Genomic DNA, 24,817 nt, shown 5'->3' with positions numbered 1-24,817 from the left:
TATTTATATAGCACCATCAATGTACATGGTGCTGTACAGAGTAAAACAGTAAATAGCAAGACCCTGCCGCATAGGCTTACAATCTTCACCATAATATTATCAGAGGCTGAAAATATTATCAGAGAGCTTCAGCTATGGGGCTGAAATAAATCCTCACCTAGGGTGACCATATGAAAAGGAGGACAGGGCTCCTGTATCTTTAACAGTTGTATTGAAAAGGGAATTTCAACAGGTGTCATTTGTATATATGGGAAACCTGGTGAAATTTCCTCTTCATTACCACAGTTAAAGCTGCAGGTGCCCTGCCCTCTTTTAAATCTGGTCACTCTAGTATAGCTCCTGCAGCTTTAACTGTTGTGATAAAGAGGGAATTTCCCCAGGTTCTCCATATATACAAGTGACATCTGCTGAAATTTCCTTTTCTATGCAACTGTTAAAGATACAGGAACCCTGACCTCCTTTTCATATGGTCACCCTATCCTCACCTCCTCCTCCTTGGTGACAATATACATTGCCAAGAGTAGAACTAATGTGGTCCATAGTCATAGAATCATAGAACAGCAGAGATGGAAGGGGCCTACTAGGCCATCGAGTCCAACCCCCTGCTCAATGCAGGAATCCACCCTAAAGCATCCCTGACAGATGGTTGCCCGGCTGCCTCTTGAAGGCCTCTAGTGTGGGAGAGCCCACAACCTCACCAGGCAACTGATTCCATTGTCATACTGCTCTAACAGTCAGGAAGTTTTTCCTGATGTCCAGCTGGAATCTGGCTTCCTTTAACTTGAGCCTGTTATTCCATGTCCTGCACTCTGGGAGGATCGAGAAGAGATCCTGGCCCTCCTCTGTGTGACAACCTTTTAAGTATTTGAAGAGTGCTATCATGTCTAAAACCATGTGTAAGAGTATAAGTGCTTCCTCTCCCTACTACATAGTCACTCAATTATGTCAGTTCTGTGTCTCCTTTTTTACTACAATCATCATGCATACTAGTATTTATTTTTTTAGAAAGAACATACAATCCTCCCTTAAATGTAGACATACTTTTAAGATAAGATGGCAATGTTTTGAGAAACGCATTGCCTTAGCTTCGCTAACAAAATTAAGGCTGCAATCTTATGCACACTTACTTGGGAGTAATCACTATGGAATTCAATGGGGCTTACTTCTGAGTAGGCAAGTAGGATTACGCTGCAAGCATTAGAAAACAAAGAAACACTGAACACTAGGTGTCAGTGTAAGAAATGGAAAAATATCAAAAAACTGTTGTTTCCAATCAGGTGGATAAGCTAAAAAACCAGAACCAGCTGTGACCACATTTGCTTGTAACTGCATAATACTGTTAACAAGCCAATCTCCCTTAAAAAAAAAACCCAACCTGAATCCCAAACCATCAGGTTCACTTGAAATCAGATAAGTTGAGTATTAGAAGCTACAATGATTTCTCTCTATTAAATGCCACTGAAGTGGTTGTTAAAAATTCATCCAAGTACCTTACAACATTAGGCATTAATTTAATCTGTCAATACCTGTCAAGGGTGCATGCAGATGGCAGCTGACCCTACCAAGAATAGTACAAAGAAAGTACTTTTAGGAGGAATAATTTAACACATGGTTTTAGAGCTACAATAGATAAATTGGAAGGCACCGCTCCTGCTCATCCATTTGGACTGGCATCATCACTCCAGTATGTTCAAATGCGCAGATTTCAGTATGCCTGATTATGCCAAACTGTTCATCTGAAATCATCACTTTTAGCGAAATAACCTTAAATTTATAACATCTCAGCACACTGTCTCCATCTGGGCACAATTGCACATAAAGTAAAAGATGGGTAGTTTCCAGAATGGCAGCACTTGGTGTTGGTTTTAACTTTTGAAGCCCTAAACTGCCTATCTAAGGGGCTGCCAGTCTCATTGGGACCTGCCCAGTTATTCAGATCTGCAGGAGCGGTGCTCTTGAGGACACCATTCTCTGCAGAGGCCCATTGGTCAGTCACACATGGAAGGGCTTTCTCCTGCGTGGCTCCCAAACTATGGAATGCACTCTCTCAAGAACTACATCTTTTTAATGTAGCCTTTTAAATGATGTACTTGTTTTAATGTTTTTCAGGTTTTAATGTTCTCCCCCCCCCCCCATTGCATTAAGGTTTTATTGTTTTACATTTTTGTTTACCACCTGTGAGTCAGGTACAGGACTGGTTCCTTCTCTGAGAACTCGACGCCCCCAAGTGCAGAAGGGGGAGGGAGTTTTTGCAAATGTTCCCTGCTCCCTGTAGATTTTGGGGGGGCATAGGGGGAGGGGGAATTCACATAGAACATATTCCCCTTTCCTCCTGCCGGATGCTCCATGCAACTCTGGATCCAACCCAATATCCATCTTGAACTAAATTTGATTGGGAAGTTTTATGAGTTCTTTTGTAATCAGTTAATTTGGACATTAGAGCAATGGGCCACTGTTTCCCTAGTTAGTTGCTATAAATAGCTTGGCCATAGTAAAAAGATTTATCAACAGTTCCAAATCTGATTGGTTGACCAGGCCCTTGAGATAGCATAACAGTACTATTTTGGGACTTCACAAAACAAATAATTAGTCATTTCTTTTGTCCAGAAACCTTGAATTAAAGGCGGTTGTATTGAGACCCATGAACATATATTTTTACACTGCCCTCTCCACGTATCCCAACGGAAGAGATATCTGGGAAAGATCCTATTAAATTGTCAAGGATCCGCAGGGTCTGGCACTCTATGGACCCTATTATCTGTGGAGGGGGGGGGGGGGGAAATGCTTGAAAATGTTGCATTATTTGCCCATTATGTAATGACCTATCAAAGACTGGGAGCTACACCCAGAGGCATGGTGGAATAGTTAGCAGGGAGATTAGTACTGTCTACTATACTAGCAGGCTGAATTGCACAATGTAAGAGTACTAGTTTGTCTGGAGGATGTCAAGATGTTTTTGTATGGTCTGTGATTGTTTTATGCTAATAAAGGTACATTGATTGATTGATTGATGAAATGTGTCAAACTACAACACCAATGAAGAATTTCCGTTTGATAAATACAACCAAATCTACTGATACTGAATTTTGAAGAGCTTTTCTTCTAAATTGGCAGATGATGTTGGAAATGTATTTCCATATCCAATTCCATTCTATTATAGCATCCACCTTTTTATGTATATTTTAAAAATACTTCTAAAAATATGGAGATTTTCACAAAAAAGGTATTTGATCAGGACAGAAGCAAACTATTTTTTATGGATTTGTTATTTCTTGAATTATCATGTTTTAGAAAACATACTGCCAATTGTCGACTTACTCCTGCTGTGGCATTTTGACAAATGAAAATATGCCTTTTTGTAGTATTTTATATTTCTCAACTTGGTTCTTCACCAAGACAGGTGTGCCATAAATCTGCAGCACTGCAGATATGTTTAACTGACTGTATGGTAGAAACAGAATGAATACTTCCAGGATTTTGCCCAGATGGTTTTTGTGACCTCCTTTAACCATTCATGTAAACACGCCATATTTTCCGGTTTGCTGAGTTGTATATACACTCTACGACTTTGTACTAAGCCTGAATGTTTAGTTAACCAGAAGATTGTTTCCATCCTGTGATTCATTAGATCCCTGTGGGATCTCCACTTCCTTTATTTTATACAATCACAAATTATATTAGTTTGTCCTATTTTGATAACCCCTTTAATTAATGTCCTGCACAGGAAGCTTTATTACTTCTTTAAACAATCTCATAAAACAAGGACTTTTCCTGGTACTGGGTTGGCAAGAATTGACAGCTGCAAATAACTTACTAAAGATGGCCAAGTGGCATTTTTCATGTATTTCTGGACACCAGTTATAATTTCTAATGATGAATTTATCACACTGTCTTGTTCTACTTCTTTTGAAAAAAAAAATCTAAGAGACACATAGAATTAAGGCACATATCATTAGTTCACAAATAGAAATGTTTGCCTTTCATTAAGGTTTACTAACTCTAGGTATCTGACAATAGTGGAAAAGTCACTTTTATATTTTAAAGTACTAAAGACACTCGGTGGCTCAATTCGGGCATCACATCAAACCATGTTGGGAACCCTAGTTAAGAACCCACATCATGGTTTGACCTTTGAGATTTAAAACAGACAATCCATGGTTTAGAGCTTGTCCGTTTTTGATGCCTCTCTACTACTACTACAACTACTAAGCACTCCACTTCACAGCTTAACTCTCATTTGTCATAATGCAGCAGTCTCCTTAGGCCACGCAGTATCCCTAACTATGATTTTCAAGGCTTTGTGAACTCAGACGTACCAGCAAGCCACACAAAGAGCAAACTCTACTTTGTAAAGCAGTTGCAAACTGGAGTTTTGATATCCCAGTTTGAAAGCACCTTAGTTTGTAAACTGACACAGTTCAGACGTTGCACCACGCTATTATTTGGCTTTAGAAATTATTGCTTGGCATTATCTCAAAATGCATGACAGATATCATAAGCATATATACCTGGAAGCTATTAAAAATTGGGTGACCATATGAGGAGGAGGACAGGGCTCCTGTATTTTTAACAGTTGCATAGAAAAGGGAATTTCAGCAGGTGCCATTTGTATGCATGCTGCACCTGGTGAAATTCCCTTTTCATCACAACAGTTAAAGCTGCAGGAGCCCTGCCCTCTTTTGTATCTGGTCAAGAGGGCAGGGCTCCTGCAGCTTTAACTGTTGTGCTGAAGAAGGAATTTCACTAGGTGCTACATGCATACAAATGACACCTGCTGAAATTCCCTTTTCTATGCAACTGTTAAAAATACAGGAGTCCTGTCCTCCTCCTCATATGGTCACCGTATTAAAAATCAAGAGCCTTGCATCTAAGTAATTCAAAAAATGTATTTGAGATTTGGATGTAACAATGCAGTATGAAATATGTATGTAATAATGAATATGAAATAAAAATGCAGAAAATTCAGGAAAAGCCTAAGTTAAATAGAGATGTCAGAGAAAGCTGTCAGGGTGTGTGTGTAAAGTTTGCTGAGCTTTCAGCAGCTTGGGCCGCGGACTCCAGCTCCCTTACCTGTGAGCTGGCCCAACTCGATCTGTATTGAGTCCAGCCAGCTCACAGATTTTCAGCATTTTTTCTTCGTCACTATTTATTTTATTTTTATTATTTTTATTTTATTATTGCATTTATATCCTGCCTTTTTTCTTCCAAGGAAACCAAGGTAGCATACATAAGCCTCCTACTCTCCATTTTATCTTAACAACAGTCCTGTGAGGTAGGCTGGGCTGAGAGTCTGTGACTAGCCCAAAGTCACCCAGAGGGTTTCCTTGGCCAAGTCAGGACTACAACCTGGATCTCCCGGCTCCCAGTCCGACACTTTAGCCACTACACCACAAATTGCAGCCAAACTTTGTGTAATTCATGCAAATTTCAGCCATAGTTTGTGCAAAATGCTACCGTAATATACTTGATTTGCGCAAATTGTAGGTGCAATTTGTGTTAGTTAAGCATATTACAGATGCAAGTTGTGCAAATTACAGCTGAAAATTGCATACTTTATGCAAATTGTGGCCAAAATTTGGGTAAATGGCAACTTAAGAAAAAGAAAAATGAGTAAGTCCTCAGATTTCAGGACAAAACCTGTGGCTTGGCTCACCCTGCAAATACAAGTCAAGCCGGGGTCTCCGGGGAAATCCAGGAAACCCCAAAAGGTCCAGATAATATTAAACCTAAATTCGTAGTTGCTGTTTGCATCTGATCAGTTTTTATTTTTCATGAAAGGATCATTACTGACAATTAAAACTGATCAATAACACATATCCACACTAAATGCTGAGAAATTATAATTGAAATGCTAATGAGATATTGGCTGGATCTGGATACAACACTAGACCATGATTTGTTTAGCTTAACTCTGATTCATTTGTATGTTCAAACACAAAACAAACCATAGTTGAAACTGATGGTTTGAAATTGGTTTGTGAATCCTGAATTCTGTTAACTGGGGTTTGTCTTTACATCCACACTCATTATCCTGGCTTAATCCTAGTTTGTTGCATCACTCCAACCCTGCTTTTCTACGCAACTGTTAAAAGATACAGGAGCCCTGTCCTCCTTTTCACTCTACTCTCCATCCCTCCTTGCTCTACCCAAATCCTTGCCTCTTTCAAGCAATTTGTCTTTGAAATACCATGTGTTGTAGATGGTAACAAATGAACCTTGGCTGATATCAAACTGCCAGGGCTCCTGACTCTGCTCTCCATCAAAGGCGCTGGTGGCAAAGGGAGGCCCTGGAGGGCAGATGTTCTATAGAGTCCTCTTCCCAGTCTATCAGGTATTCAGTGTATCAGGTATTCCTGCTGCCTTTGCTGCTCTGGGCAGATAGAATCAGTGGGTCCCAACACTGACAATACTCAGAGGTAGTGGCTGTTGGAGGCAATGCGTTCTCTCCTGTCCCTCTTCTGGTGATGCTATTTCAACAAGTCTGTGACAGTAGACACAGGAAAAATAGCCCCCCCCCCTCCAGAAATATCAGGCTTCTGCTCAGCAACCAAGTCTTTTCAGTCTTTGTGGGGATGGGCTTTCCTCATTGAGGCTGATGCCCAACTGCTGTGGCTCCTGCTGCTCCGACTTCTCCACAGCAATAGGAACAAAGGAAGCCCAGGGGTGGGGGGGGGGGTAGAGAGTCCTTTACCCAGGTCCACCAGGTATTTGGGCATTTCCCGAAGTGTGAGTGTGTATGGACATGCATCTGGACATTCATCTTCTGAGGGGTGGACTAGGTTTCTTTATTTATTACAATTATATCCCACCTTTCTTGTAAGGAGCCGGTTGGTGTGCATTTTATTCTGACAACAACCCTGCAAGGAAGGTTAGGGTGCGAGCCAACGAGTGATCCAAAGTCACCCAATTAGTTTCATGGCAGATTGGGGACTGGAACTGGAACCTGGGTTGCCCCAGTCCTGGTCCAACCCTCTAAGCACTACACCACACCGGCTCTCGATTCATACTAAATTCTTAAGAAAAGTATGTGTGAAGGCCAATGCATGCATTTCCTGGTGTGTTCATGCAAGCATATCTGCAAGAGAGACAGAGAGAGATGCTATATCCACCTTGGATAAGATTTCCCAGCCGGATTCCTGCATCCTTTGGATGTAGAAAGTAGAGATTCCCCAAGGCATTCTGTTCATAACAACCATTCATGGAGTAGGCTAATTCCCATAATGACTTTCCCACCTTGCCACATATTGGTCTCTGACTGGAATTGTGGAACTTCTACTTTGTTTTTTAAAATATCTTACCAAATTAATCAGCTGAGTATGGACAACGTCTTCCACCAACACTGCAGACTCATGTAGAGGCCTACGAGCATCTCCTAAGGAAAACCTAAAAGGCAATTATTAAGAGTTACAAAATGTTACACACACACACACATACCACATACACACAGAAAAAAATCTCTCTGTGCTAAAACAGTAATGAAAAGGAATTTGACTATATGATGCAAATGGATTGTAAGAATAGATCACATTACAAATTAAATATAACAACCAATAGAAGAATTTAATTTGAAATTATTGCGCAAATTATCACTGATACTTTTGCTACCTTTCACTAACCAATACGGAAGTATTTAATTTGGACATTTATATCCTACCCCGCAACAAGTTCTTAATGCAGCTTACATTATAACAGATATAATTAAAATGCAATTAGAAAATAAGAGAAATTAAATTATAACGGAAAAAAATAAAAAAGGCCTTTAGTGTCATTCTGGGGCCAGGCAAAGTAAGTCCCAAATCACCCAGAAAGGCTGCACTGTATGACAGTGTGAAGGCACAACAGTGGAAGGGAACTGCTCCATTGCCATCATCAACACCACAGAGTAGGATCAATAATGATTCATAGCAAGTTTTTCCCCACGTGTTCTAGCTGTCTCCTGGCCTGTTTCATTGCCTTCAGCTTCAGCATATGCCAAGGAAGTAAATAGCGGGAGAGGGCTCTCAGAGTAACCAGACCATCCATGAGAGATTTCTTTATTTATTATTACATTAATGTCCCCCCTTTCCCCCTTAAGGAACCCAAGGTAGCTTACATAATCCTCCTCCTGTCCAGTTTATCCTCACAGCAACAACCCTGAGATGGTAGACGAAAGTGGACAAAAGTGGTGGTGGTGGGGAGGTCAGATTAGCACCATCCATGCCTTTGCTGTTTGTGTGTGTGTGTGTATGTGTGAGTATGCATATGTGTAAAAAGCCCTGGAACCTCAAGGCTTCAGCAGAAATGTCTCAAGGTGCATCTTAATCAGTATTTGGTACACATATTTATCTCTGCAAGCAGTAGCCACACCAAGTCTTATAACAAGACTGTTAAAGGCTGGGGGCTAACCAGGATGTCTGGGATCTCCAGTGTGGCCTATGGCATTGCTATGAAATATTTATGAACAGCAGCACCTAAGTGTTTAAGATAAATAAAATTAAATAAGTCTAAATTTATATGTGTTAACATAATACATATTAAATAAATATCACTCTCCACAGAATGTACTAAGCCATTTTGATAATTAAATGCAGGGGAAAGGGGCAATGTCCTTAATAGGGTAGAAGAGCTAAGGAAGCAATGGCTGATGCTACATGATTCAGCTTCACCCACTATTCTCTGTAAAGTATGTAGGATAATGAAGTGCTGAGGACTGGACCAGAGCAAAGCACTGAATTTGCCCTTTAATCAAGGGAAAAGTTGTGGGATGGGAGTTGATGGCCAGTAGCTAGGATTGCAGATGAGTAGAAGCACATGGAGAGGGGATTCAGAATTAGGAGTCTGTATGGGATCGCTGATTCTGGCAGGCAAGATTTGGAAGGGTTACACACTGGGACTGAGTGGTGAGGGATATTATTTAATTAGTGATCCTACCACTGGCCCCTTCCTCATCAAGAATTTGATGCCTATGCCATATGTATTCTTAACGTGTGTGTGTGTGTGTGTGTGTGTATACATACACATATACAGAAGCAGCCAAGAAATTAAAGTAACCAACTTGTCTAAGACCCCACATCTGAAATGTGTGCAGTTGTTTCTTTTTAAGAGAAAGGGGCCTACCCACCCAAAGTGATTTGCCTGACCAAAGCACCATGCTTAATGCAGCTCCATTAGTAGAGGCGTTCAGAGCGCCATCTGGTCAAGTTTTATTGAATGAGTTTCAGTTACTGAGGCCCGAGGATGTGGACAAGGTGCTTGGCCAAGTTCAGTCAACCACCTGTGTGCTTGACCCTTGACCCTCATGGCCCATTACATCAAATAAGGAGGGGATCATGGGCTGGGTCCAGGAGGATGTAAATGCCTCCCTGAGAGAGGGAGTGGTGCCGGTCTCTTTAAAAGAGGCGGTAATCAGGCCACTCCTGAAGAAGCCTAACCTGGACCCGGAGGATGTTAACAATTATAGCCGGTGGCTAATATCCCCTTCCGGGGCAAGGTGCTTGAGCAGGTGGTTGCAGGACAACTCCAGGCACTCTTGAATGAAATGGATTATCTAGACCCATTTCAATCGGGCTTCAGGCCTGGTTTTGGAACGGAAACTGCCTTGGTCGCACTATGGGATAACCTTTGCTGGGAGAGGGACAGGGAGAGAGTGACCCTGTTGATTCTCTTGGACCTCTCAGCGGCTTTTGATACCATCGATTATGGTATCCTTCTGGATAAGTTGCCTGGGCTGGGAATTGGAGGCACTGTGTTGCAGGGGTTCCACTCCAGAAGGTGGTCCTGGGAGATTATTGCTCTGTGACATGGCAATTAGGTCATGGTGTACCATAGGGCTCTATTTTATCCCCTGTGCTGTTTAAAATTTACATGAAACCTCTGGGAGAGGTTATCCGGAGATGTGGGTTGAGGTGTCATCAATACGCAGGTGACACCCAGCTCTACCTCTCCTTTTCATCAAACCCAGGTGAGGCAGTGGCTGTTCTGAATCAGTGCCTAAACACGGTAATGGACTGGATGAGGGCAAATAAACTGAGACTCAGTCCAGACAAGATGGAGGTACTGTTAGTGGGTGGTTCACCTGTCTGGCTAGGTGATGTTCACCCTGTTCTGGACGGAGTTGAACTCCCCCTAAAGGATCGGGTTCATAGTTTGGGGGATGCTCTTGGATCCAGAACTGTCACTTGAGGCACAGGTGAACTCTGTGGCAAAGAGCTTTTATCAGCTTAGGTTGATATACCAACTGTGCCCTTATCTGGATGGAGATAGCCTAGCTACAGTTATCCATGCTCTCATAACCTCTTGTTTTGATTACTGCAATGCGTTATACGTGGGGCTGCCTTTGAAAACGGTCCGGAAGCTTCAGCTGGTACAAAACAGGGCAGCACGGTTACTAACAGGGACTGGCCGATGAGACCACATCACGCCAGTCCTTTTCCAGCTTCACTGGCTGCCAGTCCAGGTCCGGGCCCGATTCAAAGTGCTGGTATTAACATTTAAAGCCCTAAATGGCTTGGGGCCAGGCTATCTGAAGGAACACCACCTCCCATATGTACCTGCCCGTCAGGGGTCCTTCTCTGTGAGGCCCTGCCAAAGGAAGTGAGGCAGGAGGCGACCAGGAGGAGGGCCTTCTCTGCTGTGGCACCCCGGCTGTGGAATGAGCTCCTGAAGGAGGTTCACCTGGCACCTACACTATATTCTTTCAGTCACCTTTTTATTCTCTCAGTATTTTAACAGTCCATAAATTCAATTTTAACTTTGCTGTTTTAAATTTGTATTTTAAATTTGTATTTCTGCACTGCTGCTGATTTTATCCTGGTTGTGCTTTTATATAGAATTTTAAATCATGTTTTTATACTGTTTGTTTTATATTTTGAATGTTTTTAATTTTTGTGAACTGCTCAGGGAGCTTCAGCTATTGGGCAGTACAAAAATGCAATCATCCAATCATACAGAACAAAGAAGGATGTTACAACGTTGCCTTAAAATGTTTGCAAAATAACTCTCTCCCAAGAAGACTGAACCGACAGTAAACCACCATCAGAAGCCCCTTTAGAAGGGGAAAGTGTTATAGGCCGGATAAACACTGCTTGGGGAATTACACTGACTGAGCCTAACTGACAGCAGCAAACAGGGCGGAGTGCACTTCAGGTCAAAGTCTTTGTCAGGAATCCAGTTTTAGAAGTTGAAATGGAATGAACGACTGAAGAAATCCCCACTCCTTCTGATTGTAGTGAGCTACTTCCACATTCTCATCATGGTAGTTTTGCAGAGTTTTTGTTTTTCTCTTCTGTATACAAATGGATCTACAAGCATTTCAGTTTTCTTATATTTAATCAAAATGTTTGTGTTATTGTCTTTTAGTTCTAAAAGGGTTCCAGATGGAACAATTATAGATGCAAAGAAAGCACTTCCTATGCATCCTCAATCTAAAACAGAAAACATATTTTCTGAAAAGTGTTGGAATTTTAATATCTTCTTCTGTTTTGTCATATGAAAGTACTATCTGGGCAATATACAACAATTACTTCATAACAAAATGTGATTTTATCCAGTGTATCTGTGACGATAATTTGCAACAGAGATAAAAGCTTGCAGTAAAATAACAAAGAAAAGGAAAAGAAAACACGTGTCCTAGCACTCATAGAGGTCCATCACAGCAGCGAGTTGCTTCCGAGAAAACAGAAGTAAGCATAGAGTTGCAGAGCACTTCTTTCCAGTTTGTTGTTTTAGACTTTTAAAAAAAGTTTCTGAGTGACCACACTATCAAAAGTCAGTTCTATATGTGTTTACTCAGAAGTAAGTCTCTCTCTGTTCAATGGGGTTTACTCAAAGGTAAGTATGCATCTGATTTTAGTCTGGCGTGGATGTAAATGCAGTTGAAATCAATGGGATTTACTCTTGAGTAAGGGAACCTGCAGATCTGTAGTTTATGAACTTGGACATATACAACTTCGCCTGATCAAAGGAGAGGAAGATTGATCCTTCGCACTTGTGGACTACCAGGAAAATGGGTTGAAGTGGGGGAATTTAACAAATTCCTTAAAAAATCAAGGGCATGCTGAAAGCCCTCCTTAAGAGCTATCACTGTGCCAATTTTGATCTCTTTATCTTTAAAACTTACACAGATGTAAGCATTTTGGTTACCTTGGACCACCTTTACAAAAGAAATTAAAATGATTGTTCATCTGCTCACCCTTTGAAACGAGCAAAACAAACCTTCACTCCTCTTCCCCTGTAAACCTTTCCCAAGGGACAAGGCTTGAGATTTCACTGGCATAGTAGCGCTCCAGGTGAAAAGATACATGAGCTGAAAGAGGCATTCAAGAGGCAAGCTGGACAACCATCTGTCAGGTATGCTTTAGGGTGGATTCCTGCATTGAGCAGGGGATTGGACTTGATGGCCTTATAGACCCCTTCCAACTCTACTATTCTGTGATTCTATGATTCTATGAACAATGCAAAGACATGAAAGTATCTAGCACTCAACTTGCTAAGGAAATGGGGGGAGAAACCGCGGATGAAAACTGGATAAAAAAAGTAGGTGTGATGGAGCCTATCATTTAAATTAGTCCAAAGGCTTCCCATCTGGGTCTGAGCCAAGAACCTTCCTTATTATGGACCTCAGATATTTTCTCCAATACAAGCCAAAATGTAAGGCGCTCTTTCAACACCTTCAGTATGTTTAAAGTGTGGTTATCACCTTTAAAGCCCTACATGGTTTGGGTCCAGGCTACCTGCAGGATCACCTTCTCCTGTACAATCTGCCACACACACTCAGGTCCCCCGGGAAGAATTTACTACAGTCAACAAAAACAAGGCTGACAACTATTACTCAGAGGACCTTTTCCTCTGCTGCTACCAGATTATGGAATGACCTGCCATGAGAGATTAATCAATTTAACAGTCTTCCAGATTTTAAGAAAACTATAAAGACTGATCTCTTCTGGCAGGCCTACGCAGTTGAATTTTAAGATGCCTTTTAATAATGTGCTGCTTTTAATAATGTATTACTTTTAAATGTTTTAATTATATGTATTTTATGGTGTTTACATTTGTGTTGTATCCTGCTTCGATCGGGAGGGAGAGGCGGATAATAAATAAATAAATAAATAAATAAATAAATAAAAATTATTACTATTATTATTAATAATAATAATAATCAGTTGTAGTGTGAACAGCAACTGGCTGACAGTAATTAAAAAATGTGCAACATAGCATCACCATATTGAAAATTTCTCCTGGATGTGGTAGCAGCAGTGATGAGGAAACTTTCTGTGAGGTAATGACGTATCACCTGTTTTGTGTGCAGTTGGGGTAGTTTTCATTAGTAGAAAGGAAGTTTCAGCAAGAGCCACACATCTCCTGTTATAATTGGTTCTAGCCTCAGTTGAAGAGCATATGAGGAAAATTCAAAAGCATTATTATTATTATTATTATTATTATTATTATTATTATTATTTCCATATTACACAATAGCCAAAGCTCTCTGGGCAGGTCACAAAACTTAAAAGCCTTAAATACAATATGATAAACCATAATAAGAAAACTTTAAAATACAAAAATTTAAAAAGATTTAAAACAGCTAAGAAAATTAACAATAAACTAGCAGAATACAATGTAACAATGGATTTTTTAAAAAAGTCTCATCATATACTGTTAAATGCCTGGGCGTAAAGTAAGTCTTAACCTGGAGCCAAAGATAATGATGACACCAGGCAGACTTCAGTCGGGATGCCATTGTGGGGCCACCACCGAAAAAGCCCTCTCCCTAGTTGCCATTCTCTGAAATTCCTTCTCTACTTTTATCCTTTAAGCTGCAATCCTATTACCCAATTACTTGGAGTAAGTCCCATTGAACTCAGTGGAATTTACTTCTGGGCAGACAAGTATAGGGTTGAGATGGTAAGAGTCACTTCAGCCTTTCTCCTATCCTAACTATGGGTCCTAGCACCATGTACATTGATGGTGCTATATAAATTAATAATAATAATAATAATAATAATAATAATAATAATAATAAGTTGAATGCTCTTTAATTTACTTTGATTGATAATACATTTTAAATGGTTCTTGCTTTGATTTAACAGCTTAATCAGCATGTCAAGGTTTTGTTGAGCAAAAGCGGAGAATCCTGCATTAGACATGCTGCAGATCTCTTTGAGCTCCAATAATAGAAGAAGCGCCCACCTGTTGGGGCTAACTCTCTCACAGACTCTATCTTCATGCAGTGTGGGAATCAGTGATCTGAGGGAAGTATCCAATCAAGCCCTTTTGTGTGCACCCGGTCCCACCGGCCCCGGTCCGCAAGTGGCCCCAACTGCTTGTGTGACACAGTATAGCACTTCTGCAACCAAGCCCTAAAATGATCAAAAATGCTTGTTTCTGGAAGGCGGGGAGGTCCTTTGGGGGGACTGCCAGGGGAGAGCTTTTCTATCATGTTCTTGCTCAAGAAGGCAGTAATTTCTTCTCTTAGAACCCAAATAGGACAAGTACAGCAGAAGATCCCCATGAGGGGAGAGGATTCTTCAAATTTGATGGAATAGCCTTGCGTGATAATAGAAAGTAGTCACTTGTCAGTGGTGATGGACTGCCATGCAAGGAGAAGGGTTTGAGCTTGTTCTGGTGGAAAAGAGCTGGTGATTGGGCTCCTCGGTAGGAGTCAAAGACACCATTTAGACTGGTCAAGATGTTTCCCATGAGTGGGTTGGCAGATATTTTTTTCTGAAATTGACTTTTTGAGTGAAAGGTGGTGCACGAGCCTTGTTTGGAAGCTCGGTTTGGGCCCAAGTTCTGTTGGTGCCAAATTGGCCACTGGTGTTGCCAGTATGGATGTGGACAGTTGGTGTAGATCACTGAGGATTGGGATCTCAATCACATCTCACAGGTGGATATTCATTTTGTAGAGGCAGTCAAGGGTGTCACCTGTGGATGCACTGAAAACGCTTTCTCCATCTAACAGGAAGTTGTCCACTCTTGATCGAGCCTCCTGATGGAGTCCTGCAGTTTGGAGCCAGACATGACATCTCAAAGAAATAGTGGCTGCCATAGCCTTTGAGCTGCCACCAGCCATGTGGCAGGCTGTATTGATCTCTTGGCCTGCTATCCTCTGGGCTTCAGCTTAGAACAACATTGCCAGATTTTTGACAACTTCGAGGAGATGGCCAAAGAAGGTTGCAGCTTTTCCCCATAAGAACTGTTGGTAGACTGCTAAGCATGTCTTATAGTTCACCATGGAGAGTGAAAGTGTCGTAGATTCTGTGTCCCATTGAGTCTAATTTCTTGCCTCTGAACCCAAGGGAGCAGAAGGAGGCTTTTGTTTTATTTTTGATTAGGGTGGTTCCATTATGGAATGTTTGAAGAAGAAAAAACAAACCTCCTCTTGAACCTTATATAGATTCTCTGTTTTTCTAGACATGGGTGAAAGAGTAAAAGGTTTCATCCAAGGTTGTTAGATTATGTGCAATAATGTTGGAACCATCGGGATGGTAAGTGGTGGAGCTAAGTCTAGATGGACCCTTTTAAAAATGGGATCCATGACTGTGACTGGTGGGAAGGGGACTTTATTTATTTATTATTTATTTATTTTATTACATTTATATACCACCCCCCAGCCGAAGCTCTCTGGGCGGTTTACAACAATTAAAAATAGTAGACATTAAAAGTATACAAAAAATTTAAAAAACATAAAAACAGTATAAAAACAACAACAGTATTCATTTAAAACAACAATTCTGGGGTCCATTAAAACAAACTTAACATTATTAAATGCTGTTAAAATGCTGTTAAAACTTTAATCTATAGTCCAAGGGATCTTGCTCTTCTGAGGAATTGTTCCACATATGGCCTGATATAATCTGAGATATAATCACAGGGAGGATTTTGATACCCTGTGGGAGCATCTGGTAAGGAGGTTGAAGCCTGGCAGAGTAACAGAAGACGAGTCTGAGCAATCGTCATCCCACACCAAAGAGGGGTTGTTAGTTGGTGTTTGTGTGCTAGGGGCCAGCGATGGTTGGGTAAATTGCAATGACTGTGTAGTGGACCAGTAGCTTTGGGAGTTTTCCAGGATTAATCCTGAAAAAAGCTGGCCAGACGAGGAGGGCAGAAAGTGAGTTGCAAACTCGTATAGTTTGGTACTGCAGTAGATTCCAGTAACTAAGTGTCAGGCAGTTTAGATATCATGTGAGAAGTTGTTGCATGATTAGAAGTTGCCTTAGATCATTCCAGAAAATGAGGGGAATGAGAACATAGGTGATGAGGAAGGTAATGTGGGTAGTTTCTAATGCAATATTCATAATGATACAGTCTTGGCAGGGAATGGTCCTTAAAATAATGTGAGGGAGACCTGTAGAAGTGGGAGCATCTATGGTTTTTCCACAGCATAATGTAGCAGTGATGAAGAAAAGGAAGCCAGAAGTGTTCCCTAGATTCACCTTCTGATACTGAACCTAGGCACTGGAGTTATGGTCCTGTGGAAGTTGTAGTTTCTCTACGATAGGCGACAGCAATTGCATTGGAGGTTGAGGTGCTGTCTGCACCGAGGGTAGCTGATTTGGAGACAGCATAGGCCCTGGTTTGATGTTGGACTCTGTCCTACAAGCCATCACCCCTTTTTCATTTTCAGTCCCAGAGCCCTGGGGTTAGCATAGCATTTGTTTTGGGACTTGGTCTGCTTGACCTGTTTGATCTGGACTGTTAATACTGAAGGGCCAATTTTGAGCTGCTGATCTGAGGGAATGGCCAAAGCAGTTGGTACTGCAAAGGCTGGTATTCCCAATACCAGGATGGTTGTCCTGAAGCGCTTTCCACTATGTTGTGCACTGGAAAAAGCTGAGAAAGAGCCAGAGCCAGCTTCTTGCAAATGGAAGATGAGTCAATATGTAGAGGCTAATTGAGCCTTGATGGCTTGTTTCCACAATAGGACAGAAGATGTGCCATTATGCTCTCCATGGCCTGCTTTGTAAAGGCCTGGCAGTGGATACAGAAGTCCACCCTGCAGAGAAGGCAATTGACCTGACCGATGGTCAGTGGTATCTTCTCACCACAGCAGATACACTTTTTTGAAGAAGGCCATGCACCCCAAAGGAGCAATGAAGAAAAAGAAAAACTCATATTAAATAGGAAAGTAAGAAAAAAGGGAGAAAGAAAAGGACTCTGTTCAGCATCTCAGGAGGGAACAAGACTTTTTTAGAGGGTTGTTATTGTTTTTACTGTAAGACGAGAAAGTGTTCCAAATGCAACTTCTAGTCGCTGCAGGAGAGTCCCACCTAAAAACTCTGTTTAGTTTAAGAATATTCTGCGCAGGCACATAACCCATATGTGCAAGTCACAGAGACCACAAAGGAGATCCATAGTAGCTAGAATAGTGTATTGTGGGAGAATGTCAACCTCAGGAAGTCAGTGATGTCGGTTATGTAACATGGAGTATTGGTGTAATGTGGTCTGAGAATACAGTCCATATAACCAGACATCTGTGATAGTACCAATGCACCAAACAATGGGGCACCCGGGATTGCCTGGTTTGTGTATTTCGTTCAGTAGCCACTGAGTTGCCAGTTTCGGGGGATGGAACCTGGGATAGGATAATAGAGTGTCTTGAAAGACAGCATTGCTGGCACCATGAAAAACATTCTTATTACCTATATTCTTGTACTTTTCACTTGTTTCTTCTAAGATTGAAACTGGGTGGTTGAATGTTAAAAGTATGGAAACAAAATAGAGCCACCCAAAATTAAGATACGGGCTTCTACATACTTGGAAGATTCTCTAGGTATGCAAAAGTTTGTAAACTAAAATCATGGAATCATAGAATAGTACAGTTGGAAGGGGCCTATGAGGCCATTGAGTCCAACCCCCTGCTCAATGCAGGAATGCATCTTAAAGCATCCCTGACAGATAGTTGTCCGGCTGCCTCTTGAAGGCCTCTAGTGTGGGAGAGCCCACAACCTCCCTAGGTAACTGGTTCCATTGTCATACTGCTCTAACAGTCAGGAAGTTTTTCATGATGTCCAGCCGGAATCTGGCTTCCTGTAACTTGAGCCCACTATTCCATGTCCTGCACTCTGGGATGTTCAAGAAGAGATCCTGGCCCTCCTCTATGTGACAACTTTTCAAGTACTTGAAGAGTGCTATCATGTCTCCCCTCAATCTTCTCTTCTCCAGGCTAAACATGCCCAGTTCTTTCAGCCTTTCTTCATAGGGCTTTATTTCCATACCCCTGATCATCCTCGATAAAAATAGATTTTTATCCAGAAATCCCAACAGCCCTGTGAACGTCTAGGTCCTCTGAAGAATTGAGGGCACAGATACAAAAAAAGATCCCCACCCTAGAATAACTCTTCTCATTCTCTGGAGGCAATGAATGCCAAAATCACAACCTGTTCTCTCAGCTGCTATCTTTTGTTTGTGATGTGTGTTGGGAGGGAGGAATATATTGTTGCCCAACCACATATGCTAAACTCCTAAATTTCTCCATTGCTTTCTATGCGTAGCTCTCATTTCTGCCTTGTGGGAAGGGGGAACGGTGTGGTTATGGTTTTATTTTTTTGAAAAAAAAGAGAGCAGAAAATGGAGTACAGAGGGCCTGACTTGTTAAGTTCCCTGAGATTAGAAAAACTCATCTATACAGAGATGTTTCAAAAGATGTTCCCTTCTCCCTAGAACCAGCTCCCTCAGCCCCATTACATATCAATAAAACGCTCAATTTCAGGACTAGCAGCCAGGCCTAAGCTTGATATATCTGCTGTTAAGTAGAACATCGTGTGTGTGTGTGTGTGTGTGTGTGTGTGTGTGTGTGTGTGTGTGTGTTTGTGCATCTCCCCCATCCCAGGATTCTAAACATGCTACAAGGCTTCTGCTTGGGGCTGGTTGGAGCACTAGACAGAAATATTGAACATGGGGGGTGGACTACATTACTCCAAGATCCCTTCCAACCCTAAAATGCTATGATACTATAATTTTGTAGGTGTTCTAGCATATCAGAATATTGAGGACTCTTTCTACCCAAACCTGACCTAGTCAGGCAGCCATGAAAGATTTTGGTAGGCTTCAATCTAAGTACTTGTTTAATACCAAAGTTTGATCTCTGCTAGACCACTTCTTTGCATTTTTCTGTCCCCCTGAAGAATCTTACACCATCACCACACCAAATTTTGTTCTGTACATGTTAAACAGTAACTCAGCCTAGTCTGTTTGATTTAAACCAACATAAAACAGAAGCAAACAATACCTTAGTCACTCCCAAAATCAGTACATTTCAAGTTAAGCACTTTCAGTGTAAATTAACTGTATAAACCCTCTGACTGACAAAAAAAGAAAACATGTAACATAATTCAATCCAGTTGTATCTAATATGTTCCATTTGGCACAGAGGGCTTTAGTCTGGATCAAGAAAAAGATGAGACAATAGTCTTTCTAGAATATGCAAACTGGACTATGATCAATCATTTCTGTAAAATAAGGAATAAGTTTGTCTCAGTCCCAACAATACCATCCAATGATGAAGGAATTTAGCAAGGCCCAGAAGAGATGAGTGTTCAAATGTTTCTTTCAAGGGAATAGGATGAAAAAAGAGATAAAGAAAAGAGGACGTCAAAACACAATCCCATTGTATATATACATGGCAAGTGTTAACTAAATGTGGAAATCCCTAGCTATTTTCAGTCTAAATTAAAAGTGCATGTGTATTTTAAAATAATTTTGAATGCAGCAAAATGCTTGGCTTTAACACTATTTTGAAGTCATTTTTAAACACCCTATTCAGATTTGTAATAGTCATAAACAATATTTAAACCCCAAGGCTTTATAAAATACACAGAGGAACTTAAGCTAAATGTCGATTTCTAAGTCCATATCCTTATTTGGATACTAAATACTGTGGTCCAGTTTTGAACAATCTAATTGTTCAGTAGAAGTATAGGTACTAACATTTCTGGAAGTCACACCAGACATTAGATATGCTTTTATATACTCCCTTTCATTTAGGTGCCGTAGCAATTTTGAAGATTAAAAAAAAAAAAATGTAGGAAGCTTGCTACACATATTAAAGGCCACAATAAAGTTTTTTTTTGTATGGCTTAAATATCTCTCAGTTACAGCAAACTAGCTGGAGGTCCCGTCTGGTCTATCCCTGGTTGCCTTACTTTTGCCAAGTGAGTCCCCGCAAAGCCAGCTACTTCAATTTGCTTGGCCCTCTGAAGGCACAGTGGATCTTTATTACCCTTGCAAGTGGAGGCCTTGCTAGATGAGGTCTTAGCGCGCTGTGAGGCCCGGTTTCTCTGCTGTGCGTCCAGATGACGCACAGGGGAATCCGGGGTCAGGCCGCGCTAAAACCTCCCCTAACGCGCCATAAGCGAATTCGCTTATGGCACGCCTTTTCCACAGCCCCGGCCTGAGGCTGGGGCTGCGGAACGTCTAGCAAGGTCTGTGGCTTTTTGCGGCTACTCGCTTACTCGCGAGTAGCCAGGAAAAGCCACGGACTGGGCACAGCGCTCAGACGAGCTCTGTGCCCATCGGGCCAGCGGGGGGATCCCGGGGGAGGGAGATGGGGGAAGGCCGGACCGGCAGGAGAGGGGGATGGCGGAGCGCGGCACAGATCGGGGACGGGGAGGGAGGGCGGGGAAAGAGTGGGCAGGAGGCATGGGAGGGGATCAGGAGCAGATGGGGGGGCTTAAGTAAAAAAAAAAAACTTACCTTCTCCGGAGTCTTTGGGGCGCACGTGGCCCCTTTCACAACAACAACAACAACAAAATGGCCGACGCTGCAAGGCTTCTGGAGTCCCTGCGCGTCATGCGTGTAGGAGGCAGGGCGGTGCGCGCCAAAGTTAGCGCGCCATCACCCCGCCTCCCTGCTGGCTTATCCGGCATCATCTAGCAAGGCCCTGGGTCAACTGCCCAAATGTCCCATCATGTGGCTGTTGTTGGCTCAGCTGATAGGATCTCACAACCTGGTCATGCCACAAACTGCTTTGAAAGGTTTGGCCTATATAGCTGGTTACTTTGGGGCATTAAGTTATACATAAAGTATTTTAGGTTCCTAGTTCATGTCTGACAAGAGGGAACTTCAGCAAGTAGTCCCTGAAATATTTGAATCATCCAGAAAAAGCAGGAAGAACTGGAAGCAGAGGAAGTCAAGTCGGGAAACACAGCACTCTGAAGAACAAAACCCAAACTATCATGGAATCAATCATTTTAATAAGGAATGGAAGAAATAACTATGCGGAGAATCTTACAGAGAGAAAGAAAACATTATTTCCACACATTTTACTTCCCTAGTCTTTCAGTAAAAGTCTTTTTATTACACAGTTTTTAGAAATCATTTCTGCGGGGGAATAGAGGCTTGGTAACAATATATAAACACCGTCTTATAGAATCATAGAATAGTAGAGTTGGAAGGGGCCTACAAGGCCATCGAGTCAAACCCCCTGCTCAATGCAGGAATCTACCCTAAAGCATCCCTGACAGATGGTTGTCCAGCTGCCTCTTGAATGCCTCTAGTGTGGGAGAGCCCACAACCTCCCTAGATAACTGATTCCACTGTCGTACTGCTCTAAGAGTCAGGAAGTTTTTCCTGATGTCCAGCTGGAATCTGGCTTTCTGTAACTTGAGCCCGTTATTCCGTGTCCTGCACTCTGGGAGGATCGAGAAGAGATCCTGGCCCTCCTCTGTGTGACAACCTTTTAAGTATTTGAAGAGTGCTATCATGTCTCCCCTCAATCTTCTCTTCTCCACGCTAAACATGCCCAGTTCTTTCAGTCTCTCTTCATAGGGCTTTGTTTCCAGACCCCTGATCATCCTGGTTGCCCTCCTCTGAACACGCTCCAGCTTGTCTGCATCCTTCTTGAATTGTGGAGCCCAGAACTGGACGCAATACTCTAGATGAGGCCTAACAAGGGCCGAATAGAGAGGAACCAGTACCTCACGTGATTTGGAAGCTATACTTCTATTAATGCAACCCAAAATAGCATTTGCCTTTCTTGCAGCCATATCACACTGTTGGCTCATATTCAGCTTGCGATCTACAACAATTCCAAGATCCTTCTCGTTTGTAGTATTGTAGTATGTAGTTGTAGTATTGAAGTATTATAATTTCCTAAAGAAAATATTTCATATTCCAAAGCTGTTCATTTTTCCAATTTTTAAGAAAAAACAAAAACAGTCCTTTGGGAAAACCCCCGAAAAAAAACTACTGCCCCCATTCATGAATTTCCATTATTTTCCAGGCCTTCACATCTCTATTTCAGATTGTGGTGTCATGGCCCACACAAAACCAAAATGAGTTACCTGGGGCAGGTTTGGATGTGCATACAAACCACAGTTAAGCTAAACAAACCATGGTTTAGCATTACATCTAAAATCCAGCCTATTCATTGGTGTACTATTATAACAGGTTTCTATTATAGATCAGGTGCATAGGTTTGCACTGACATCAACTGTTTCAGAGTGGCTAATATGTTTTAGGGTGGCAGGTAGACAGGTTCTTCCCAGTCCCACCACCTATGATTTCAGAGGAGCTCAGCTCAATGTCACTACACTCTGTATCTGATCATAATGCTCTCTCATCTACAGAAGCACTGTAACACAGACTCATCTGAATGAGCCAGAACAGTGTCGTGCAGATGTCTAGCTCTAGGACCACATTAAATGTGCCACTTGGCTGACACAGTCTTACCTTTTGCTTTGCTGGCCACAAGGCTCCATAAAAATAGGTCTTTAGAATGCTTAGTTCAGGTTGTCTTTACAGGAGTTAAATAACTTCAGCAACAATGTTCTACGCTGTGATACAATGGCCACATTCGCATGCACATAACAATAAGTTAACAACCCTGACTTAATTTTTGTAAAAAATAACAAGCTACATGCTAGTACATGCATCCCATTTGCTCTGCTCTTCCCACAAACAAGTAAGCAAACCAGCAATAGCATAGCTTTGTGTGATGTCCAAATCCAGGATTTTGGTTAAATGCACTCAAACAAGCCAGGATTGGAATCCAGCTTTAAACTAGGGTTTGTTGTTGGCGTAGGAGTACTGGCTTGTCTAGCCATGTTTAATATTAATCCTGGGTTCAAACACCATGCAAAGCTATCCCCTTGCTGGTTTCTTTATCTGCTTGTACGATGAGAGGAACAAATGAAGTGCAGGCACTAGCATGCAGCTGATTCACATTGAGGATGATTAAATCAGGATTCCTTGCTTATTGTTAGGCGCGAACGCTGCCAGCTGAAGTAATTCTCAGAGCTTTAGCATGTTACTAGTATAACCATACCTCTTTTAATATGTTTTTAAGTACTGAACATGCTTTCGTAATGAAAATAATTGAAATATTACATGATAAAATCTCTTCAGGAAAAACCAGCATAAGATACTTCAGCTTTCAAACGGTATACTTAAATGTTTAAAAATGTTAAAACCCACAATCTATTCCAGGCATCAATGAAGGATGGAATATATATATATATATATATATATATATATATATATATATATATATATCAGAAGTCAAGATGTCGCCTGGAAGTACTTTATGGCAAACATTATAAAGATAGCAGAAGTTCTAGTTCAATCCATTATAAATACCTCAATTCTTCTTAAAATCACAAAAACATATTTATAGTTAAGAACTCAAACATGCTTCTCCTTAGAAGACTTTATTTAAGTGCAATTTGGCAGAATTTTTGGAACAAGAAAAGAAGAATGTTGAAGAGAATTGATGTTTTAGATTCACTCAAGTTCTGATCTATTTGCTACAAAAACAAAGCCAGAAAGTTTGGGGGATGACTACATTTTATGACCATTAATTACATTTTGGTTGCTGAGTTAGCCTCCAAAAGCTCAGGAGCTATATCCAACACTAACCTTGCAGCATTGTGAAAAACATTCAATCACTCTGAAACAAGCAAAGATGTTTTGAATCCAGTAGAGCTTGAGGCTAAATTCAGATTATATAGAAAATATGGTCTTTTAAAATCCAAATGAATTCACACAAGGTAAAGATGCTTCTAAGAGGAGGTTGAACTATGAGATGTGTAATTACAATTTAGAGCAGCATCCTATGGAGAACCTCTGCCACCCACCTCAGGAATGATTGGATATGCTGCATAGAAATCACTATGGATCAAGGTTGGCTTCTGGCTAATGGGGTCAGGAAGGATTTTTTTCACTGAGATCCCTCATTAGCCATGGGATCCTGAGTTTTTCACCTTCTCGTAGTGATCTTGAAGTATGATGTTCAGATGGCGTCAGTGCTGTTGCCATTGTCTTCTTTTTCAATGGGCTGGAACGTGGGCAGAGTTGGGGTAAGAGGGATGTTGTACCCCCGTACCCTAAGCGGGGAGCCTTGGCTACCTGAGCCTGTGTCCTGCAACTGAGCAGCACTGAGAGTCATGGCCCCCAGGAGAATGGCTAGGGCTGATCATCATCGACTTGTACTGGCCTCCGCCTCACGCCATGTTCCTCTCTAATTCCTGGGCAGACGATTAAATACTCCCACTGTGGAGGTTCTGCTTGCAATTGCCAAATTAAGCATAATCCTATGCATATTTAGACAGAAGTAAGTCCTACATTTTAAGTCTTTTTCCATCCTAGCATGGTGTATAAGACCTCTTCTTACCTTCCACTACTGGCACAAATGCAAAATATTTTTAGTCACCTAATAGCAGTGGAATCTTTAGAATGACTCGTACAAGAAATTCTAAGCATGTGAACCATTTTATAATAATAATAATAATAATTTATTTCTTACCAGCCTCTCTGATTGGATCGAGGTAGGGAACAACAACAAGCATAAAATACACAAAATACTGATTAAAAACATAGCATACACTGTTAAAAACATCCTAAAAAC

General features: G+C 41.4%; 1 protein-coding gene across 2 annotated transcripts in view; it reads right to left on the bottom strand.

The window, feature by feature from the left end:
* The window catches only part of SUPT3H (SPT3 homolog, SAGA and STAGA complex component), a 349,923-nt gene that overhangs the window by 172,006 nt on the left and 153,100 nt on the right, over nucleotides 1-24,817 (bottom strand). For both annotated transcript variants that reach the window (XM_063115942.1, XM_063115943.1), the window contains one exon: nucleotides 7,299-7,383. In XM_063115942.1, coding sequence (XP_062972012.1) covers nucleotides 7,299-7,383 — 85 coding nt within the window. The remainder of the gene's footprint in view (nucleotides 1-7,298; nucleotides 7,384-24,817) is intronic.

The sequence above is a fragment of the Elgaria multicarinata genome, chromosome 2, assembly GCF_023053635.1.
Source record: "Elgaria multicarinata webbii isolate HBS135686 ecotype San Diego chromosome 2, rElgMul1.1.pri, whole genome shotgun sequence".
NCBI lineage: Eukaryota > Metazoa > Chordata > Lepidosauria > Squamata > Anguidae > Elgaria > Elgaria multicarinata.
This window is presented reverse-complemented; position numbering and strand designations above follow the sequence as displayed.